Source organism: Plenodomus lingam, assembly GCF_022343315.1.
Source record: "Plenodomus lingam strain CAN1 chromosome Unknown contig_6, whole genome shotgun sequence".
In the NCBI taxonomy this organism is placed as follows: Eukaryota; Fungi; Ascomycota; class Dothideomycetes; order Pleosporales; family Leptosphaeriaceae; genus Plenodomus; species Plenodomus lingam.
In genome coordinates, this window is record NW_027093966.1 from 1,085,788 (window position 1) to 1,102,433 (window position 16,646).

Genomic DNA, 16,646 nt, shown 5'->3' on the forward strand with positions numbered 1-16,646 from the left:
AAATAAAGAATCAGCCTGACCATACGGCTGGGCCTGGAGGAGTGTATGACTTGACACCCTACGGCTCAATTAGCTTGGACTATGTTCTCACACAACATCAGAGACTCACTGAATAGATGTTGACCTTGATACCGGGGTCATTCGCGGTGTAAACACCAGGAAACGAAACAAGAGGTCCAGGAGAACCACTGCCACCTCCTGTGACCTTGATCTGAGCACAAGAGATGTAGAACTGCGCCCCCCCAGTATTGCTAGCCTGGTGTAGGGCGATGTGCTCAACGCGAAGCAGGTAGTCACCAGAAGGTGTGTTCTTTGGAATCGTAACGCTCACAGTTCCCTTGTCTTCTCCGAGTCAGTCTTGAAGCATGAGGTAGACGCCCAAGGAACCAAACATACTAAGACTTCCCCAGCTCACTTGTCCATTTGCGATAGTCGCTTGCTCGGCGTAGATCTTGAACCAGACATTTCCTTTGCCCTCCCATGTAGCAGCGGTCTCTCCAGTTGGTACCTTTGCAAGGTAAAACTGCAAAGGTCCTGGGTGGAAGATGTTTGGACTTGCTGTAAAGCTCACACTGGAACCGGCAGCTACATTCTGGATGGTAGGCGCCTTATTGCCAGTCGTGTAGCAGCGAATCTGATCAGAGGTAACATCACTGAGACCTGCATTGCTGTACTGGTTGACTGTTGTTCGAACAGCTTGCCAGTTTGACGTGCCTGTCAAGGATGGGAAAGTGTATGTGCGCTGTCAGCCACGTCGTTATTAACTGAAGGAAAGCGACATACAGTGTCGAGGCTGCAAAGCCGCTGCGTCCACCACTTGAGCAGCTAGAACGAATCTGCATGCATTGACAAGTTTCATCGTAGGAGAGCAAATAGCGAGGAGTTTGTGAACGCAATAAAGACACCTTTTCACAGTCGTAGACAGCACACTAGCATCATTGTTATATTTGAGTTCCCATATCCAACTAATGAATCACACCTCTCGTAAAGCTTTGATGATAGATTGAATTGTTTACACGGTGATTCAAAGGTCGTTGGCTGCGTTACCCAAAGCGGTAGTCTGAAATTGGATATTAATTTGATGTGCCTTGTTCAGCATCACGCGGAACCTCAAAATCTCGGCAGAGGATTGCCGGCATCTGGAAGCTGGAAATACTATACGCACTCGGCTGAAATCACACCCTGAACATTTTGATGGACTGTGAATATTTGATCAGAGAGATCGATGCAATTTGCTTGCTAATGGCGAGCTTCCACGTAGCCCCTTGGATCACGTACTGAAGGATGACGATCGTGAAGTGACACACAAATGAGCTGATGACATTCGAGCCATAGAATGGGGCAACTGGGACAACTGGCCTGTATAGCGTTCTCCATGGGGATAATGCAGTCCGTGCTCCAGCTCAATGATCGCTGGCTCGATTGGCTCCGGACAGATACCTCAATATCGGTGTCTCGTCTTCGTTCTAAGAGGGCTGGTCCTAGGGCATCATCCTTGGACCGTATCGGCTCATATGCTATCAAACTGACATGTTTCGAGCGGTTAAGACGCACCGTCGAGTTCTTGCTTGTCTGCCTATGCCGGATGGCTCGAAGCGATAAGTACCCTTAGTATGCTTGAAGCAGCCGGATGCAATTCACTCTCTGCACGTTAGACCGTCCCGTCATTACCACACATCGCCCATTGTTTCGTTGTCGTTTTGAGCCGCCGCTTGAGATTCTACGCGCGCGTAATACTAAGAGTGACTCCATCGTTGCTAGTGTATCTTCGACTGCTGCTGTTCATAACGTCGACTAATTGCAGAGGGCTTCTGAACTGTCCACTGCTCATTTTCAGGGCCGCATCTCTGTTTCGAGGACCTTGATTTCTTTGCTAAGATCTTGCACGTCATCCTGGGCCACCAATTGCGCACTAACTTCCAAGTCCTGAATGACGTTATCCAGTCCTCTCACCAGTGCTTCAATCTCAGCGCGCTGTGCAGTGACTGTCGACAAAAGCTCTGTATTCGATTGTTGTGTTTCGGCAAGTTTGGCATTCATTTCGGCCGCTTGCTTTTCGATGAAGGGCATGAGATGAGCGAGGTGTATCTCCGCGGGTGTGAGAGTATGGGGTCTGTGAACTACGTGAGCAACCAGAGTATGCGATATAAGATTGTTATATTCGAACTTACGGTACAGGCGTCTCTACAGGCCCGCCATTTGCACTGAGCTCAGCCCGCTTCTTCCTCAACTTCGCATCCTCGATGCACTGATCCAACGAGTTCAAAAGCTTCACAACATTCCTCCGCGCCATGATGTCTTCAAAGTTGGTCTTCCATGTGCGGTCTAGCTGGTCTAAGATTTGACCTCTGAGGTTGTCCAGCACCTCCGGGCTGTACTGTGCAGCTGTTGGAAAGCATGCTGCGAAATTTCTCGACGAACATTTGTCGAGGGTCGCCTTTGAAGCCTGATTGAAGACATTGATCAGGCCTTGCGCGCGTGGACCTGGCGCGTCGGCAATCGGCGGGGCAGGAGTTGGTGAAGGTGAGCGCGAGTCGGCTTTCGTGGCAGCAGGCATGACCGTATAGTAATATGGAATGTTTCGCGGTGGTGAATAGGGTTTCTTGTGTAAGTATCGAGTATCCGAGTGAGGGCGTGGGCCTCTTAGATCCTTAGATCGCGAATGCTGTGTGTGTGTGTGTGTTTACTGGGGAAACACACTAGTGATGCACGTGACAACACGCGCCGAGATGTCCAGCCTTGGAACATGCCAACACCCAATCGGCCTCCGAAGATCGGGCCTAGATGAAAGACATGAGCCAAATCCTGCGTACAGCGAGATCCGTGTAGTGAGGAAGGATGTGGGCTATGGAGCTGTCAAATATAATGCTCTCTCATTTGAATCTTCACTAGGGTCGCAAAAGAAGGCATAAAGTCTCACAAGCATAAGGTACAGTATAGTAGAGTACCATGTAACCTTGAGATTGTCTACGTGGTAGTGTACCGGTACTTTTCATAGTCCGACAAAGCAAGCGTGCAGTCTCGACTAAACTCTGTTGGCAATGTCTCTCCTCGCTGTTACTATATGTGCTGTACTCCTATTATTTGTCAAAGATGATTACAACCTCAACAATCTTGGCCCAAAACAGAATGTTCCCAGAACAGACCCACAGTCACTGCCACAGCCACGCCTCCAGCCACGACGCATGAGAAGGGGCAACGCGTCCACGCGTCCACTTCTTCGGACCATGCAGTGGATACTTGATACTACAGTCTAAGCCTGATTCGATATCCTATATCTACAGCACTGTGCACACTGTTGCCTTCAACCCACCACCGTGCAAAAATAAAGCCGAGGAGGTGCGCTCAAAGTCCGTGGTAATCTAGCCAGCTTCCCCGTCAGTCCAAACCCCAGTTGATATGCGCAACCCCCACAAACCTCGCCATTACCATCGCAAACCTGAAATGCCTAGATGAAATGGAGGCAGACCCTCGCCCCCATGAAAAACCATTACAGCTGCATTATCCATCAAAGAATCTATCCAATTTCCGACATCGACCATTAAATCACGCAGGCGGAGAAAACGTCCGCTTAGTGTGTCTACTTCCCGGAGACTTCACAGATCAAATCTTCTGCGAACTCTTCCACGCCAGCCTCGAATTTGGGATTGACTACGAGGCTGTGAGCTACACGTGGGCAACCGAGGACGGGGATGCTAGTCTATCAGAGTCAATCGCTTGTGGTTATGTTGGGGAGGAAAATGAGACGAAACTATCGATCACCGTGAATTGTGCGTCTGCCTTGCGGAGGCTGAGGCACAGATCGGAACCGAGGGTGTTATGGATTGATATTATTGCAATCGATCAGGCAAACCCCGAGGAGAGAAACCACCAAGTCGGGCTCATGGGCCAGATATACTCACAGGCATCACAAGTCCTCGTCTATCTTGGTGAAGAAGACCTTGGTTTCGGTGTGCAAGGAATATGGCAAGATAGTGAGAGACGACTCGTAGCGCTCAAGAAGCTGTTTGCAAAAAGATGGGCTTCACGGGTTTGGGTCATACAAGAGGTAGCGCTGGCGCAGAAGCTGAAGATGATCACCGGGGATGTAGCTATCCCCATGGACGCACAATTCATGACTCGTGTCAGAGGGCGTGCCAGAGTGTCTCAGCTACTTGTTCCTGGTCCACTGGCATGGGATCCTGTCGTTAGCGCTCCAAGTCGAGACTTGTTGACAATGCTGCATATGTCGCGCAATTGTCTTTCCACGGGTAAGTACACCAGTCTCATCTGCGCGTGGGACTAAATTTAACCACTCATAAGATCCACGGGACAAAGTGTACGGTCTTTTGGGGCTGGCAGGCGAGCGATTACAGAACCTCGTCCAAGTGGACTATTCGCAAAGCGTCGAAGAGGTCCTTACTATCGCATCTATGGCAATAATCTTTCTCCGAAAGGACTTCGAGATCTTAGCTTACGCTACATCAACTCTTGGAGCAACTCACGCAAATGGACGCTTGCCAACCTGGGTTCCCAACTGGTCAGAATATCGTGACGAAGAGGCAGCAGTACAACAATTCAACGGCTGGAGAGTTGGTCCATGGAGATCGCTCAGCAAGGAATGGTTGTGGAAACGACTTGAAGATGAAGAGAGATTGGATTGGCTTAATGTGGTAACTATGCCGACGAATTGGTACGGTTCTGCCAAAAAACCCTACCTTACCCTTCGTGCACATTGCATTGGAGTCATCGATGATACAATCCGAGAGTCCCATGGTGGTCCCATTAGGTCTTCTCGGCACGGCTTGCCCACTTATGATTATCGCCTCCGATTACAGACTTTGATCGAAAGAGACATCCCGACGGACCACTGGCCTCCACAATTCCGATGGCTCATAGAGGGCCTTTCTACTGAGAGAAAGCTATTCCAGGGTCGATCCGAGCGTCCTATTGTTGGGCGCTTGACTGAGTCCGAGAAGGCCGATTTACAATCATTCTGCGACCACCTCGCAAGAGTAGGTGGCAACAAGTACATTTTCCGAGCCGGGTACCTTCCAGCGATTGCTAGCTCTGAATTTGAACCGGGCGACTGTGTATATGCTGTAGACGGCTGCACAACTCCGCTAATCCTTCGGCGCGTGGGCACTGAAGGCCTCTGGAAATTCCGGGTCATCGGAAATACTTACTTACTAAGCCTTGCGCATTTAGACTGTTGGGTCACAACGGGATCAGGCCTCAGACAACAGTGGGATTTCGACCCATTCCGCCGTATGGATGCGCAGGGCACCCGGATGATCGAAATCTACTAATCCTTGGCGACTTTTGTTGAGACGATTGCTCCATCTAGCTCTTTCTTCTGAAAGCATATCTAGGGTTATGTCAAAATGGGCATGCCAACACCCAGACGTGCGAAAAATTCAATGGCGTACGTTGTTGCCAATCGTGCGGGGAACCTGCATTCAACTCTCAGTACTGCACCACTTTATGATACAGTCCTCTAGAGTGTTTATCGCCGTATTGCCACACTACCCTCAACTACAGACTTGGACGGGAGATACGGTTTGTAGTGCTTCTGCCAGGGATATTCACACATTCACTAGAGTGCCGGATCATGCATGTCTATCTGAGGGCTACCCCGCAAATGAACCAGTGTCGTACACCTGGGCCACAGAATGATTGCAGCATGTTATAAGCTATTAACTGTATCAATGGTGGATACCTTGCAATAAATACTAGTTGCGACAGTACCCTCCGCCAGTTGAGAAGGTCATCGCATCGACGACGTCTCTGGATAGATTAACTATTCAACAAAAGCTCAAAATGGCCTGGTTTGCCTGGAAATCTATCTGTCTCGATCCGCAGGCGCGATCTTAAAAAACTGATTCTTTGGCTCCAATGACCACGAAAGAGAGCCACAATTAAAACTCCAAAGTGTTTGCGGCACTTACTATCCTCGACTCCAAGCTTTTCAGGCGTGTGTGGTTATACCGGTAAAGGAAGTGATCACGGCAAACCCAGCTTGCTAGCTTATCGAAAAATACGAAATAATTCGATCGCTTACCTCATGGGCCGCCTGAATCTCTCGAGATATCATAAGATGGAGCCCAGGTCAATTCGTCGGTCATATGCAAGAGACAAGGTATCGGTCTTATGAATACATACCCCCAATCCCCAATATCCATCAACTATTCACTAAACGTACAAAGCGTTTTCGTGATCCCGGTGATCGCAGTCGTTACGTTACACCGTGGTCTCAACACTCGTGCTTGTGCGGCGCCGACATATAATAAAGCATCATGTTGGGAGGGATCATCGGCACTGCCTATGGCGAGTTTACGCAAGTTTCTTACTGCTGAATCGACACAAGTGTCTTCCGATCCAGCTACAGCGGTAGTTAAACATTTGCTACCTACCAGTCAATTCACTGACAATGATTGTGGGGGCGGAATTGATGTACATTTGACAGTGTAGGTGAATCAGCAGAGCGTAGACTATAAGATGCGTATTAGCTACTAGTCACAACTCATACACAAAGGGTTATTACCGTGGATCAATGTTCGGGTTCACTATATTGATACCTCTCTGAATTTGCGTACTTACCCGCCTGTTATATCTCTCTTTGCTCATAATCGGTTCGAGAACCCTCTTTTTCCAAGATGCTGCTCTGTGGTCAAGTTCCCAAAATCTTCCTGTCTCTTTCCAGATCTTCGGATTGCATCTGAAGTGAATAGTCGAGAACTCTTTCAAAACCATGCAGAAGGCGTGAATCTGCAGACCAACCTTCCAGGTCTGCAGGAGTTCTTGGATGTTACTAAAAAGCAAAACTTGGGACTACTTTTTCCTGCCAATAAAGTGTCGCGGCTGCACGCTGACTTTTTCGAAAAGGATGTATAATCTTTGCTGTTGATTGGAAAAGGGCACCATTGATATTATACAGGTCGGAGACAGGAGCCTACTGAGTCACGGTCGATCGCCACCTGTGGGCTAAGTTAAAACTGGGCTGATGGCTTGACGAGCCAAAAAAGGGACCCCCGGAGATCAGTTTTCCAACGACCAGATGCAGAGGATCTAGATAAACCAAGGTATTAATAAATTCGTGTTCCATCAACGAATAATACTCTCCCATTCTCGCAGAGCCTCCCTCAACGACTCTTCGGCTTGCGGCTCAACCCAAAAGTGACCTGCTCCCGCAACTTCAACGCTTGAAAATAACGATGCGGGACCACTTTTAAGCGATTTCGACCAGTCGCGAAGCTTCTTTGTTGACGAAAAGGCGTCTTGGTCTCCATAAATGGCCAGTGAAGTATACATTCCAATGACCTCCTTCCCTCCCTCCTTCGCCTTCTGCCAGAACTTGTGTCCTAGTGCCGGTGCGAGGAGTGTCGAAACGGGTAGGGTAAGGGGCGAGATGAGCAGGTATCGAATCTCCGGCATGACGATCGGCGTGTGCTTGTTTCTGCTTGGGGACGCGACTGTGGCATCGTCTTCACGCCGTCGGTGGCTTATGCTCCTTAGTCTTGTCCTTATCTTGAGACTTGTGTGACTGTCGAGACTTCTGTGAATATCCCTACTGCTCCTCCGTTTCTCCGGTGTAGTCTCTTCACCACCCATAGTCATGCTGGGCTTGTGCTCGTGGCCTCGCTGTTTCTGCCTGGCGCGTGCTTCGTCATGGGTAAGCTTTATCCATTCAAGGTTGCTCTGTTCTGCAAGCTTGTGGGCTCGGAGGAGTATTTCATCGGCCGAGGAACCTGGTATAGGCGCAGCGAAGGGTTGTAGAATGGTCGGTACCGGTGGTAAGTGCTTGAGGATGAGGGAGCCATATGAGTAGCCACCAAGGACAACGACAGGGCTGACTGGGCTCTGAGTTCGGGGGACTCTGCCTAACAAAGGCCTCTGCGGCGAGGATGCATGTGACCCGGGCGAGGATTCTGTGTAGGGTGTGGGAAAGGGCTGTAGATAGGACATGTAGTGCATGAAGAAGGCAGCGAATGAGGTGTAGTCGTCCAGCTCGGGCTTACCAGACCAGCTCGTTCGGCCTTTGGATCCATGTGCGCCTCTTCGATTATGTCATTCAATGCTAGAAGATGTTCCTTTATCCAAAGACATACCTGAAGTTGAATGTGCCCACTATCCAGCCAGCATTCAGGAATTCATCCACTACGATGCCTACGACTCTATCATCGTAGTTTCCCCCCATTGGAGCATAAGGATGCGCCATGATGATGCCTCGGTTCCTCCAGGGCATTTCTGCCCCATCTTCCGCTGTTCTCTTCAACAGCTCGGGGTGGTACAACCGGCAATCCAAAGTAGCATCATCATGGACCGAGGGTAAGGTGAAGCTATAATATGCATCATGCGGGCGGTGCATCTTCCGGGTCTCGACTCGGCCCGCTACAAGAGCTTCTCATCGCATGGTGCCTGACAGATATGTACAGAGTGAAGCCAACAAGACTTGGCTATGTGGTCATCGATGTCTCAATACAAGATTGTGGGGTCAGGGTCCGGGGTCGTGCTTGTGGAGCATGAAGCGCTTAGTCAGCATCGCTCTGTCCAACTACGCGAATACGACAACTACGAACGACCAGGACATTGGAAGCTCTATACAGCGTGCTCAGAGCGTTTGGAGGGCGCGTTTGATCAATTATGAGGGCGTAAACAACGTAACCGCAGCGCTCCTGCGCGCAGACTATTGCGACATATCCCTCCAGCGACACGCCACGTCCTTTGATCGCTCAAAGCATCAACTAATCTCCAGACACTTCTCCACCCTGCCATGCCGAGCTCGACTCCCTCTTCTCTACGCTACCGCCCCGCAATCCTCGTATTCACTGGAGCAGCCGCTGCCTACGCTGCCTATCTTGTCTACAACAGCTTCCAAGCGTCACCGAGCGATGGCTTGCATCGCAGCAATGCCGTCCGCAGGCGATCGCGAAGGCGAGAGTACGCTGCCGCACCTGCTTCACAGAACGATCAGGATATGTCTTCCCTGGGCGAGATCGATATCGAGGGCGCATCTATCCAACTCAATCCGCATGACCCCATTCGGGCGGGAGAGCTTCACGATATGATCATGCGGGCACGCCCTGATTTTACTGAACAAGAAGTCACAAACGCGATTGACCACGTCTACGATGTTTTCTTTGATCGCTTCTTTAGATCAGAATTTCGCGACCGAGTTCCCTCTACAGTCGAGGTCGAGGCCATCCGTCAATGGATTGGTGATCGTATCCCAGATCAAGCAGCAATCCAGCGTGCGGTAAGAAGACACGCAGAAGCCTTTGCACAAGATGGCAGCACTGCCGTGAACGGCACCGAAAGCATTGCTGGTACAGATCTCTCCTGGGGAAGCGAAGACGATGAAGAAGAAGCTATGATTGATCAAGATGGCCAAACTCTACAACGTACTCTATACTATATTGCCGAAGAGCGTGCCCGACAATACGGCGTTGTGCACCGAGGCATCACTTGTAACGGCTGTGATGAGAAGCCCATACGTGGTGTCCGATGGCATTGCGCCAACTGCGTTGACTTCGACTTGTGTTCCATATGTGAGGCGACTAACTCGCACTGCAAGACGCACATCTTATACAAGATACGCATACCTGCCCCCCACCTCAATCTTCAAAGGCAAGAGGTCTTGTATCCAGGCAAGCCTCATAAGATGAGTATGTCGGTTGACCCAGCGCTTAAGAAACGCCTCGTTTCAGAAACAAAGATGGAGGCAGAGGAAATCGATGCTCTCTGGGACCAATTTTCCTGCCTTGCTGGTACCAGATGGCGTGAAGATCCGAACAATGTGTTCTATGCTCTGGATCGCCGCGCCTTCAACCATGCATTCGTCCCTCGTTACAACACCTTCACCGCCGCACCAAATCTTATTTATGACCGCATATTTGCCTACTACGACACAGACAATAATGGGCTCATTGGTTTCGAGGAGTGGATCAAAGGTATTGATGGGATGCACACGACAGATGTGGAGGTAAAGGCGCGGATCGTCTTCAACGGATATGACATTGATGGTGACGGCTACATTTCCCGTCGGGACCTTCTACGTATATTTAGAGCCTTTCACGCCATTGAAAAGGAAGCAACACAAAATTACGTCGCTGGCTTGACGGATGATTACGCGCCGCGAAACCAAATGAAGAAGATTTCTTCTAGCCAGCCACTTGGTTCTGGATTTTCGCCTCATGGTATCGTCCCTATCGCTCTGGATCCGTCCCGTTTCTCAAAGTCGTACAATGATGACACCAATACCGCGCCAGTGCTTCGTGATGAGAACTCGGACCTTGCAAACAGGGAGGCCATGTTGCGGGCAACGAGGCAGTCCGTACTGAGAGAGAATGACCTTTCGAGTGAACACCCATTGGTACGCCAACTATCTCAAACTGTTACAGACCGATGGGCGCGCAGGCAATTCTATGTTGACGAAGAGGAGGGAATGGGACCTCCTGGAGGCCCTACCGACAAGGACGAGGTAACCGATGGAGTAGCTAGAGAAAATGGACGACCAGACATGTCACCGTCTCCATCAAAACCTACTAATGCATCTTGGGCAGGCTATGATATACCAGAGCCGGAGAAGGATTTAGGGAAGGAGGTACTTTACCAGATTTCGCAAGAGGGTTTCAATGAACTTCTTGATCCGCTTTTCCAGGAGAAGGAGGACTTAGCGATGGATGTGTTTGATACTCGGACCCTACGCCGAGAGAACGCTGCGGCGATTGACAAGATGCTCGCTCTTTTCGACACCTACAAGAAAGATGCTGGCGCCATCGCTCAGATTGGCTTCTTCCGCTACGCGCATGTTGTAATAGAGACGTTCTGCAGTGTGTTCGAGTACGCCAACCAAGACGGCACATTGCAGGATGCGACTCGCTCCGATAATGGCCAGGGCTTGGACCGTGAGAAAGTCAAGCACGTGCTGTATGGGCATTATTCAAAAACCGAAGAAGTCCTGCATCGGTTTCTCAGACTCCAGGTCGTCAAAACGTCAGACTACAAAGAGCCCGATGCGATGACTCTATGGAACATTATGCTTTGCATGCTGCAACTCCGCGAAGAAGCATTGCATGCTGCTTTTCAGTGCATTGAAAGTCTAGGCTGGTTTGTATCGATCGACGACTGCAAGATGCCTTCTGTCGACTATGATCAAACTTGGCCACAGTTCAGACCAAATTCTTCAACTGACACGTACACTACTTGGGCGTCCCCTGGCAATCCCCATTACAAGAAGAATCCGGGCTCCATAGAGGAACCATCCATATATGGCTACAATTTGCCTGTATTAGGATACAATGCGCCCACCAGACACAGCAAGGCATCTGGAGAATATTTGATGTCGGCGCCTGAGGGACCATTCTTTGTCTATGTAGACCCTGACAGTATGATCGGCGACTTGGAAGTTGTTGCTCCTGTACAAGGAGATGAGAAAATGTCGACCAACCCACCGACAGAACTCCCAGATGCCCCAGCAGATATACCGGCATCCACGTCCGTACCAGACCCAGCCGAAACAATCGTTCAAGAAGTCGATCACCCTTCCCTGGAAATGCGTACAGAAGATCTATACAGACGAACCAGGCACTGGGGCACCTACGACAACGACCCAGAGATGTTCCGTTTCTCCATCACGCCCACCAGTCTCACCACCGCCTTCCTCAACTACGAATCCGATCCCGCAGTACACTCGCTCTACAGCCCATACAACCCGGCCCTTGACCCGCTCAAACCCGTCGTTCGCCGTATCCGTCAGCGAGCTATGAATCCCAACTCGAACTTCCACGTCACCATGTTGGCAAGCCTGCAGCTTGTGGAGCAGGAGATTTTCGAGCGCAAGGGCAGTGGTTTGATTGGGTACGAGGAGTTTGCGGGGTTCATGAGGGAGGGCAAGTTGACGTTTTTGGAGAGCTGGTTGGAGTGGGTCAGTATTTAGGATAGCTGCTTTGGTTGATAGGTCATGTGGAGACGTATGTTATGAGTAGTAGAAATGCTATCGGAATGATAATGACTGGGATGAATAGGCAGTACCTGGGGGGATGTTAAACAGCGGGTTCGCCCGAGAGCTACACCACCACGAAACTGGATTCTGGAAGCTTTATGGGCACCACAGACTGGGAGAATAGGTTTTCAGATGATGCTTTGTATGAGCGATGGCACAAAAAGTATAACTATGATTAGGATGAGGATTTTACCTCATGCACGTACATTCGATCCAATACATGAAACTATTCATTTCTATTTTGCCTCCCGCTCTCCATGATGAAATTCATTAAAGCGTCATGGCATACACCAGCTACCCTCCCATCACAAATTCACGCAGTCAACACCCAACAACCCACCTTCACTCTCCCCTCCCCCAAAAAATTCTTCAACCCAAACGTCCAGACTGCCCAGCATCTTCAACCAAGTATCACTCCGGCCAGAGCGCCCCCCTTCCCATCCATCCAATTTCCACCCCACTGAAGCGGTACCACAGACCCGATAAACGAAGTAGCCTCTCTGTATGCGCGGAACCCCAGTATCATGGGTACTGTGTCCCGTATCCCGTGTCCAGAATAATGAAACTTTCACAGTATAGCGGCGAGGGCCGGCTGTACGGGATGGGATGGGAAGGAGCCGTAGTATAGTCGCTGTAGTGTAAAGGACGCCCTACCTACAGGGTCCGCGAGACGAGAAATCGATGAGTGAAAGGGGAAATGGACTGAGCATAGGAAAAGCGGATGCTGGAAAAGGCAAAAGGTTCACATGCCGGAAAAGGCGTTTCCAATTTCTCTAGCGTGATCGGTGGAGGAGTACATGGCGTGCGGGCCGTCATGGGGTTAGGGAGGGAGGGGAACGATCTAGGCGGGGAAATATATGTGCTGTGGCGTTGCGGTGCGTGTTGCGGTTGGATGCTGGTGGGATGCGCTGGGGACGTGGGATTGGGAGTGCGTGGTACCAGTGGGTGGGATGCTTGGGACGGAAGGGAGAGATAGCTGAGGCTCGACTGCGTTGTTGTACCTTGGAGGAACGGAGGACGGGGCGAGGTCATGATGTACACTGGGAGTATTTTTGTCTGATTGGGTACCTCATCATTGGGGTACTTGATAGGGATGGAGTGTCAAATAAAGAATCAGGTCATGTATCATGGATTAAGAGAGTAGTTGAGCCTGTGAAGCGCGAGGTGAAATGTTATTGGATTTCGTCAAGTCAAGTCTAAGTCATTATCAGGTCTACTATTTTTCGTAGCTCTGGACGGTAGGTAGCTGTCTGTAATTTTGCGACGTTGTTCCTGTGAGGTGCGGTACTGCAGTGCCTTCCCCTGCTCGCGTGGAGCGATGGTAATCGTCTGATACCGACACGACTTGATGCGTGTAGCTAGGCTTCCTGTTGTCTTGGCAGACGACGAGCCTTGAGCTTTGCTTCGAGGAAAGGGTGAATGGTGATGGATGTTGAGTTCAATACAATACCAGTAGCTTTCAAGGTGGTATATGCGCGATTCCAAACTCCTTCAGACTCCGGCTTTCACCGCTTTCCTGACTCCATCTGCCTATTGGCGATACTGGCCGCATTCTCTTTGCCTCGGCTTCCATCTCCTCGTAATCTTCTGGCATGGCTGGCTCGCTGGTAACCTGTGTCGTCAAGACCATCTTGATATCCTTACTGCTGCTGGGGCACAAGTCATCAGCACTTTCGTTTCTGGACGGCGAAAGGGCCCGATTCTTGCAGCGCCGACGTGCTGGTGGCATAGCTTCGATTGTGCATTCGCCACCGAAGCGTCGGGGCTTCTCTGCCCAGAAAGCGGCAAAGGTATCGATACCGAGATTGTTGGAAGGAGGTTCGTCGCTGAAGATCATGATGCGCCGTGTGCATGTGTAGAGGAGGACATCGAGCCAGCCGTTGGAAGTGATCATTGCGCCTGAAAGACATAGCCGAGCCAGTGAAGGGCGGCTCCCTGTCATCGAGGCCATACGGGCTGAGGCAAGGGGAAGGGTGCATATAACATATACTAAGGGGTATACGACCATGAGATTTGCGATAGAGCGGACGCGTTTGGCTTCTTCGGATGTGTAGTATCCGTTGCGGATACGGTGGATGAGAATGGCGTAAATGAGGGCAAAGATGATCACATTTCCGAATTCACTTGAATCATGTCAGGAACAAATTGCGAAGACGGGACAAAAAAAGGAGACGTACAAGAAGAAGATCCAGAAGTAGTGAGTCCAGAGACGTAATTCCTTGAGGTCGTGGTGGATCCAGCACCAGACGCCGGACCTGACGTACAGGTGGTTTGGGTGGAGTGCAATGCCTATCGAAGAGACGCCCAGAATGAAGACCCAAAGGAGCAAGATCACGAGATAGAAGGACCGTGGCGTCAGTCGAAAATCGAGAATGACAGAGGCGAATGTGTGTAAGCCTATGATGAAGCACCATACACCACTACCCAAATCTCCCGTCGACACAAGCCAACCCTGTGCAAAACATGTTGGGCTTTCGATTTGGACGCGGCCGTTGAGTAGCCATTCGACGTTCAAGAAGAACGACAAGGATTGTTGGAGGTCGGCCCACAGCAGGTTGAAGATGAGAATGACGAACTGGTTACTCCGCTTGGACTTGATGCGCCACCTGATGAGCTTGTATGTGAGCACAGCCAGCAGCGAGACGGATGCGATGAAGCTGATGAAGCCCAAGGCGACGACCGCCCGCAGCCATGGGTAGATGTGAGGGGGGACGGGAAAATTGCTCGATTCAGCGTCCAGCGGTTCAATTTGGATCATTGCGCACGACGGACGGTGGGCTGGTTTGAAGGCGTGATAATGTGTCGATGTTTACGCACCAAGAGGGTACTATCCTGTGGTTGCGCAATACTATCATATCGAAGTCGCGGGTACCAATCGAAGTGGAAGCAACCGGGGAAAGATGGATAGATAGCGAGGGCGTATGAGAGTCCGGAAAAGGCGTATAGAGACTAGACAGGGCCAGGTTTGCTGACTGTAGTCACGCTGCGCCAGTGAAGTAGTAAGTAGACAAACCCACGCCCACATCCACAGAGTCAGTCGTGGGTGAGTAGACCCACTATAAAGTATGAAAGCTGAGCTCCGATGGTAAGGGAACGCTAACTTAGCGCAGCTCGTGGTATGCTCAGTGCTCCCCCTCAAACAGGGGAGTTGGGGACAGGACAGGACAGGACAGGACTGACCCCAAGCCCCGTTGCTTATCTTCAAAACCTGCCAGGCCATCTTCAGGCGAAAGTCAAGCAAACTGGCCGATCGAACCATGCCGTGATGCCGAGGCCGGCGAAAGCAAGTAGAAGATGACGAATGCGCGCGGCCATGTGCCCTTTTCTAGCTGGGAGCCAAAGATCAATGCCGCTCTCCAGATGCAGTGTCGTGCGACGGCATGTCATTCCTCTGCATGTTCCCACCCCCAAGGCCGTTGATGCCAGATGCCAAAAGGGAAGCCAGCTTATCATCTGACAGGCATCAAGGAGGATGCAGCAGGAGCCAATCTGTACTGTGCTCTTCTGTAGTACGAAGGTCTTGGCCGAGCGTCAAGTACGTACAGTGGCGTCTTCTAGGCCGCCTGCACTTTGTTCCTTCGGCTCCTCCGGCTAAAATGCTGGCTCTTGAAACCCACATCTTCCATCTTCCTCCTTTAGTGGCAGAAGGCCAAGGACATGAATGCACAGAAGCCCAAAATCTAGGTCTGTCGGGGCCGGTTGGACGTCAACACCATGGCAGTGAGACCGAAGAGCGTCCAAGATACTCTTCGTACATGTAGTCGTAGATCTTCCATCGCAAAAGGCGAGACAATATGATCGTCGCTGACGTCAGTCGAGGCCTTTGGAAGTCGGCCATTGTGTATGGCGCAAATAATATCCACTGCCCACACTTGCACAGTCAGCTCGAGCAAAGAAAGTTCTCCTTAGCAGGCTGTATCCTCGTATCAAAGAGCTTCGAGAAAGTTGGCCGTGAGCCCCAATCTTACTGATGTGACGATCGCCTTACAATACAACCCCCCAGAAACCGCGTCGGTGCTTCTTCCCTTCGCACACTTCGAGTCTTTCACGTCGCCGTTGACTCGTTGGCCAATGCGGGAACGGTAATCTATCTTGATAGGGTGGAACTACCGACCGCTATCCGTGCACAGCCTGTTTAAAAAGCCATGGCATGAGTGACTAGCGAGTCGTAGTTGATGGTGTTCCATGCTCAGCCGAAGATAATCCAGGGTAGACCAGGCATCCTGAGTGGGAGAAACAGACGTCGAGTGCCCGCTTCCTTTTGCATTGCGGGCATGGACCTTTGTTTCCCCTTTTGCCTTGGAACTTGGGAAGAATGTTTCAAATGGATGGCCTGATCCCAAGGTGAAGAGAAACAACGTTTACAAATCTCCCGTGCTGGCAGACTGGGGTTGTTTACAATCTGATGGACATTTGCCTCTAATAGCCTTGCGTCCATGTAAAAGTCATTCTTTGTTGACAGCGGCACGGTGCACCCCGCAGCTGATGTTCCCTCCCCCTCCCTCCCCCAGGAAAAGGGGCCTTGGCTGCCTCCAACCACTACATCCGCAATATTGATTCGCACTGTCCTTTGCCGATAGACAGTATCCTACTTATTATCATCTGTAGAGAGTTGCATCTTCTATTGGACAACGCGTACCGTCCACGTTCTCTGTGTCTTTGT

The 16,646-nt window shown here is 50.6% G+C and overlaps 5 protein-coding genes across 5 annotated transcripts; 2 read left to right on the top strand and 3 right to left on the bottom strand.

The window, feature by feature from the left end:
• Positions 1–10: 10 nt before the first annotated feature.
• Positions 11–2,665, bottom strand: IAQ61_009592 (uncharacterized protein; the record flags this gene model as incomplete). The annotated part of the gene is made up of 8 exons (XM_066098451.1): positions 11–58; positions 110–342; positions 397–714; positions 784–929; positions 980–1,038; positions 1,279–1,572; positions 1,861–2,113; positions 2,172–2,665. Coding segments are annotated over 8 exons (1,845 nt in total), but the record flags the coding sequence as incomplete, so codon positions are not given.
• A 792-nt stretch (positions 2,666–3,457) lies between these two features.
• On the top strand, positions 3,458–5,288 carry IAQ61_009593 (uncharacterized protein; the record flags this gene model as incomplete). Its single annotated transcript, XM_066098452.1, has 2 exons — positions 3,458–4,250; positions 4,303–5,288. 2 exons carry the CDS (start codon positions 3,458–3,460, stop codon positions 5,286–5,288), a joined length of 1,779 nt encoding a protein of 592 aa, XP_065951611.1.
• Positions 5,289–7,083: 1,795 nt separating this feature from the next.
• IAQ61_009594 (uncharacterized protein) lies at positions 7,084–8,347 on the bottom strand (the record flags this gene model as incomplete). Its single annotated transcript, XM_003837965.2, has 2 exons — positions 7,084–8,035; positions 8,088–8,347. The coding sequence occupies 2 exons, from the start codon at positions 8,345–8,347 to the stop codon at positions 7,084–7,086; spliced, it is 1,212 nt and encodes a 403-aa protein (XP_003838013.2).
• A 405-nt stretch (positions 8,348–8,752) lies between these two features.
• IAQ61_009595 (uncharacterized protein) lies at positions 8,753–11,917 on the top strand (the record flags this gene model as incomplete). The annotated part of the gene is made up of 1 exon (XM_003837964.2): positions 8,753–11,917. The coding sequence occupies one exon, from the start codon at positions 8,753–8,755 to the stop codon at positions 11,915–11,917; it is 3,165 nt and encodes a 1,054-aa protein (XP_003838012.2).
• Positions 11,918–12,289: 372 nt separating this feature from the next.
• On the bottom strand, positions 12,290–16,300 carry IAQ61_009596 (uncharacterized protein). Its single transcript, XM_003837963.2, has 3 exons — positions 15,972–16,300; positions 14,161–15,917; positions 12,290–14,106 (listed from the first exon to the last, which is right to left on the bottom strand). Exons 2-3 carry the CDS (start codon positions 14,739–14,741, stop codon positions 13,443–13,445), a joined length of 1,245 nt encoding a protein of 414 aa, XP_003838011.2. The 5' UTR covers positions 14,742–15,917; positions 15,972–16,300; the 3' UTR covers positions 12,290–13,442.
• Between the last annotated feature and the right edge of the window lie 346 nt (positions 16,301–16,646).

Excerpts from the sequence above, each read along its gene's own strand:
- IAQ61_009596 (XM_003837963.2), bottom strand. The coding sequence starts at position 14,741 with ATGATCCAAATTGAACCGCTGGACGCTGAATCGAGCAATTTTCCCGTC. Across the intron at positions 14,107-14,160 it reads TACTTCTGGATCTTCTTCTT|TGAATTCGGAAATGTGATCA; the intron begins GTACGTCTCCTT and ends ACATGATTCAAG.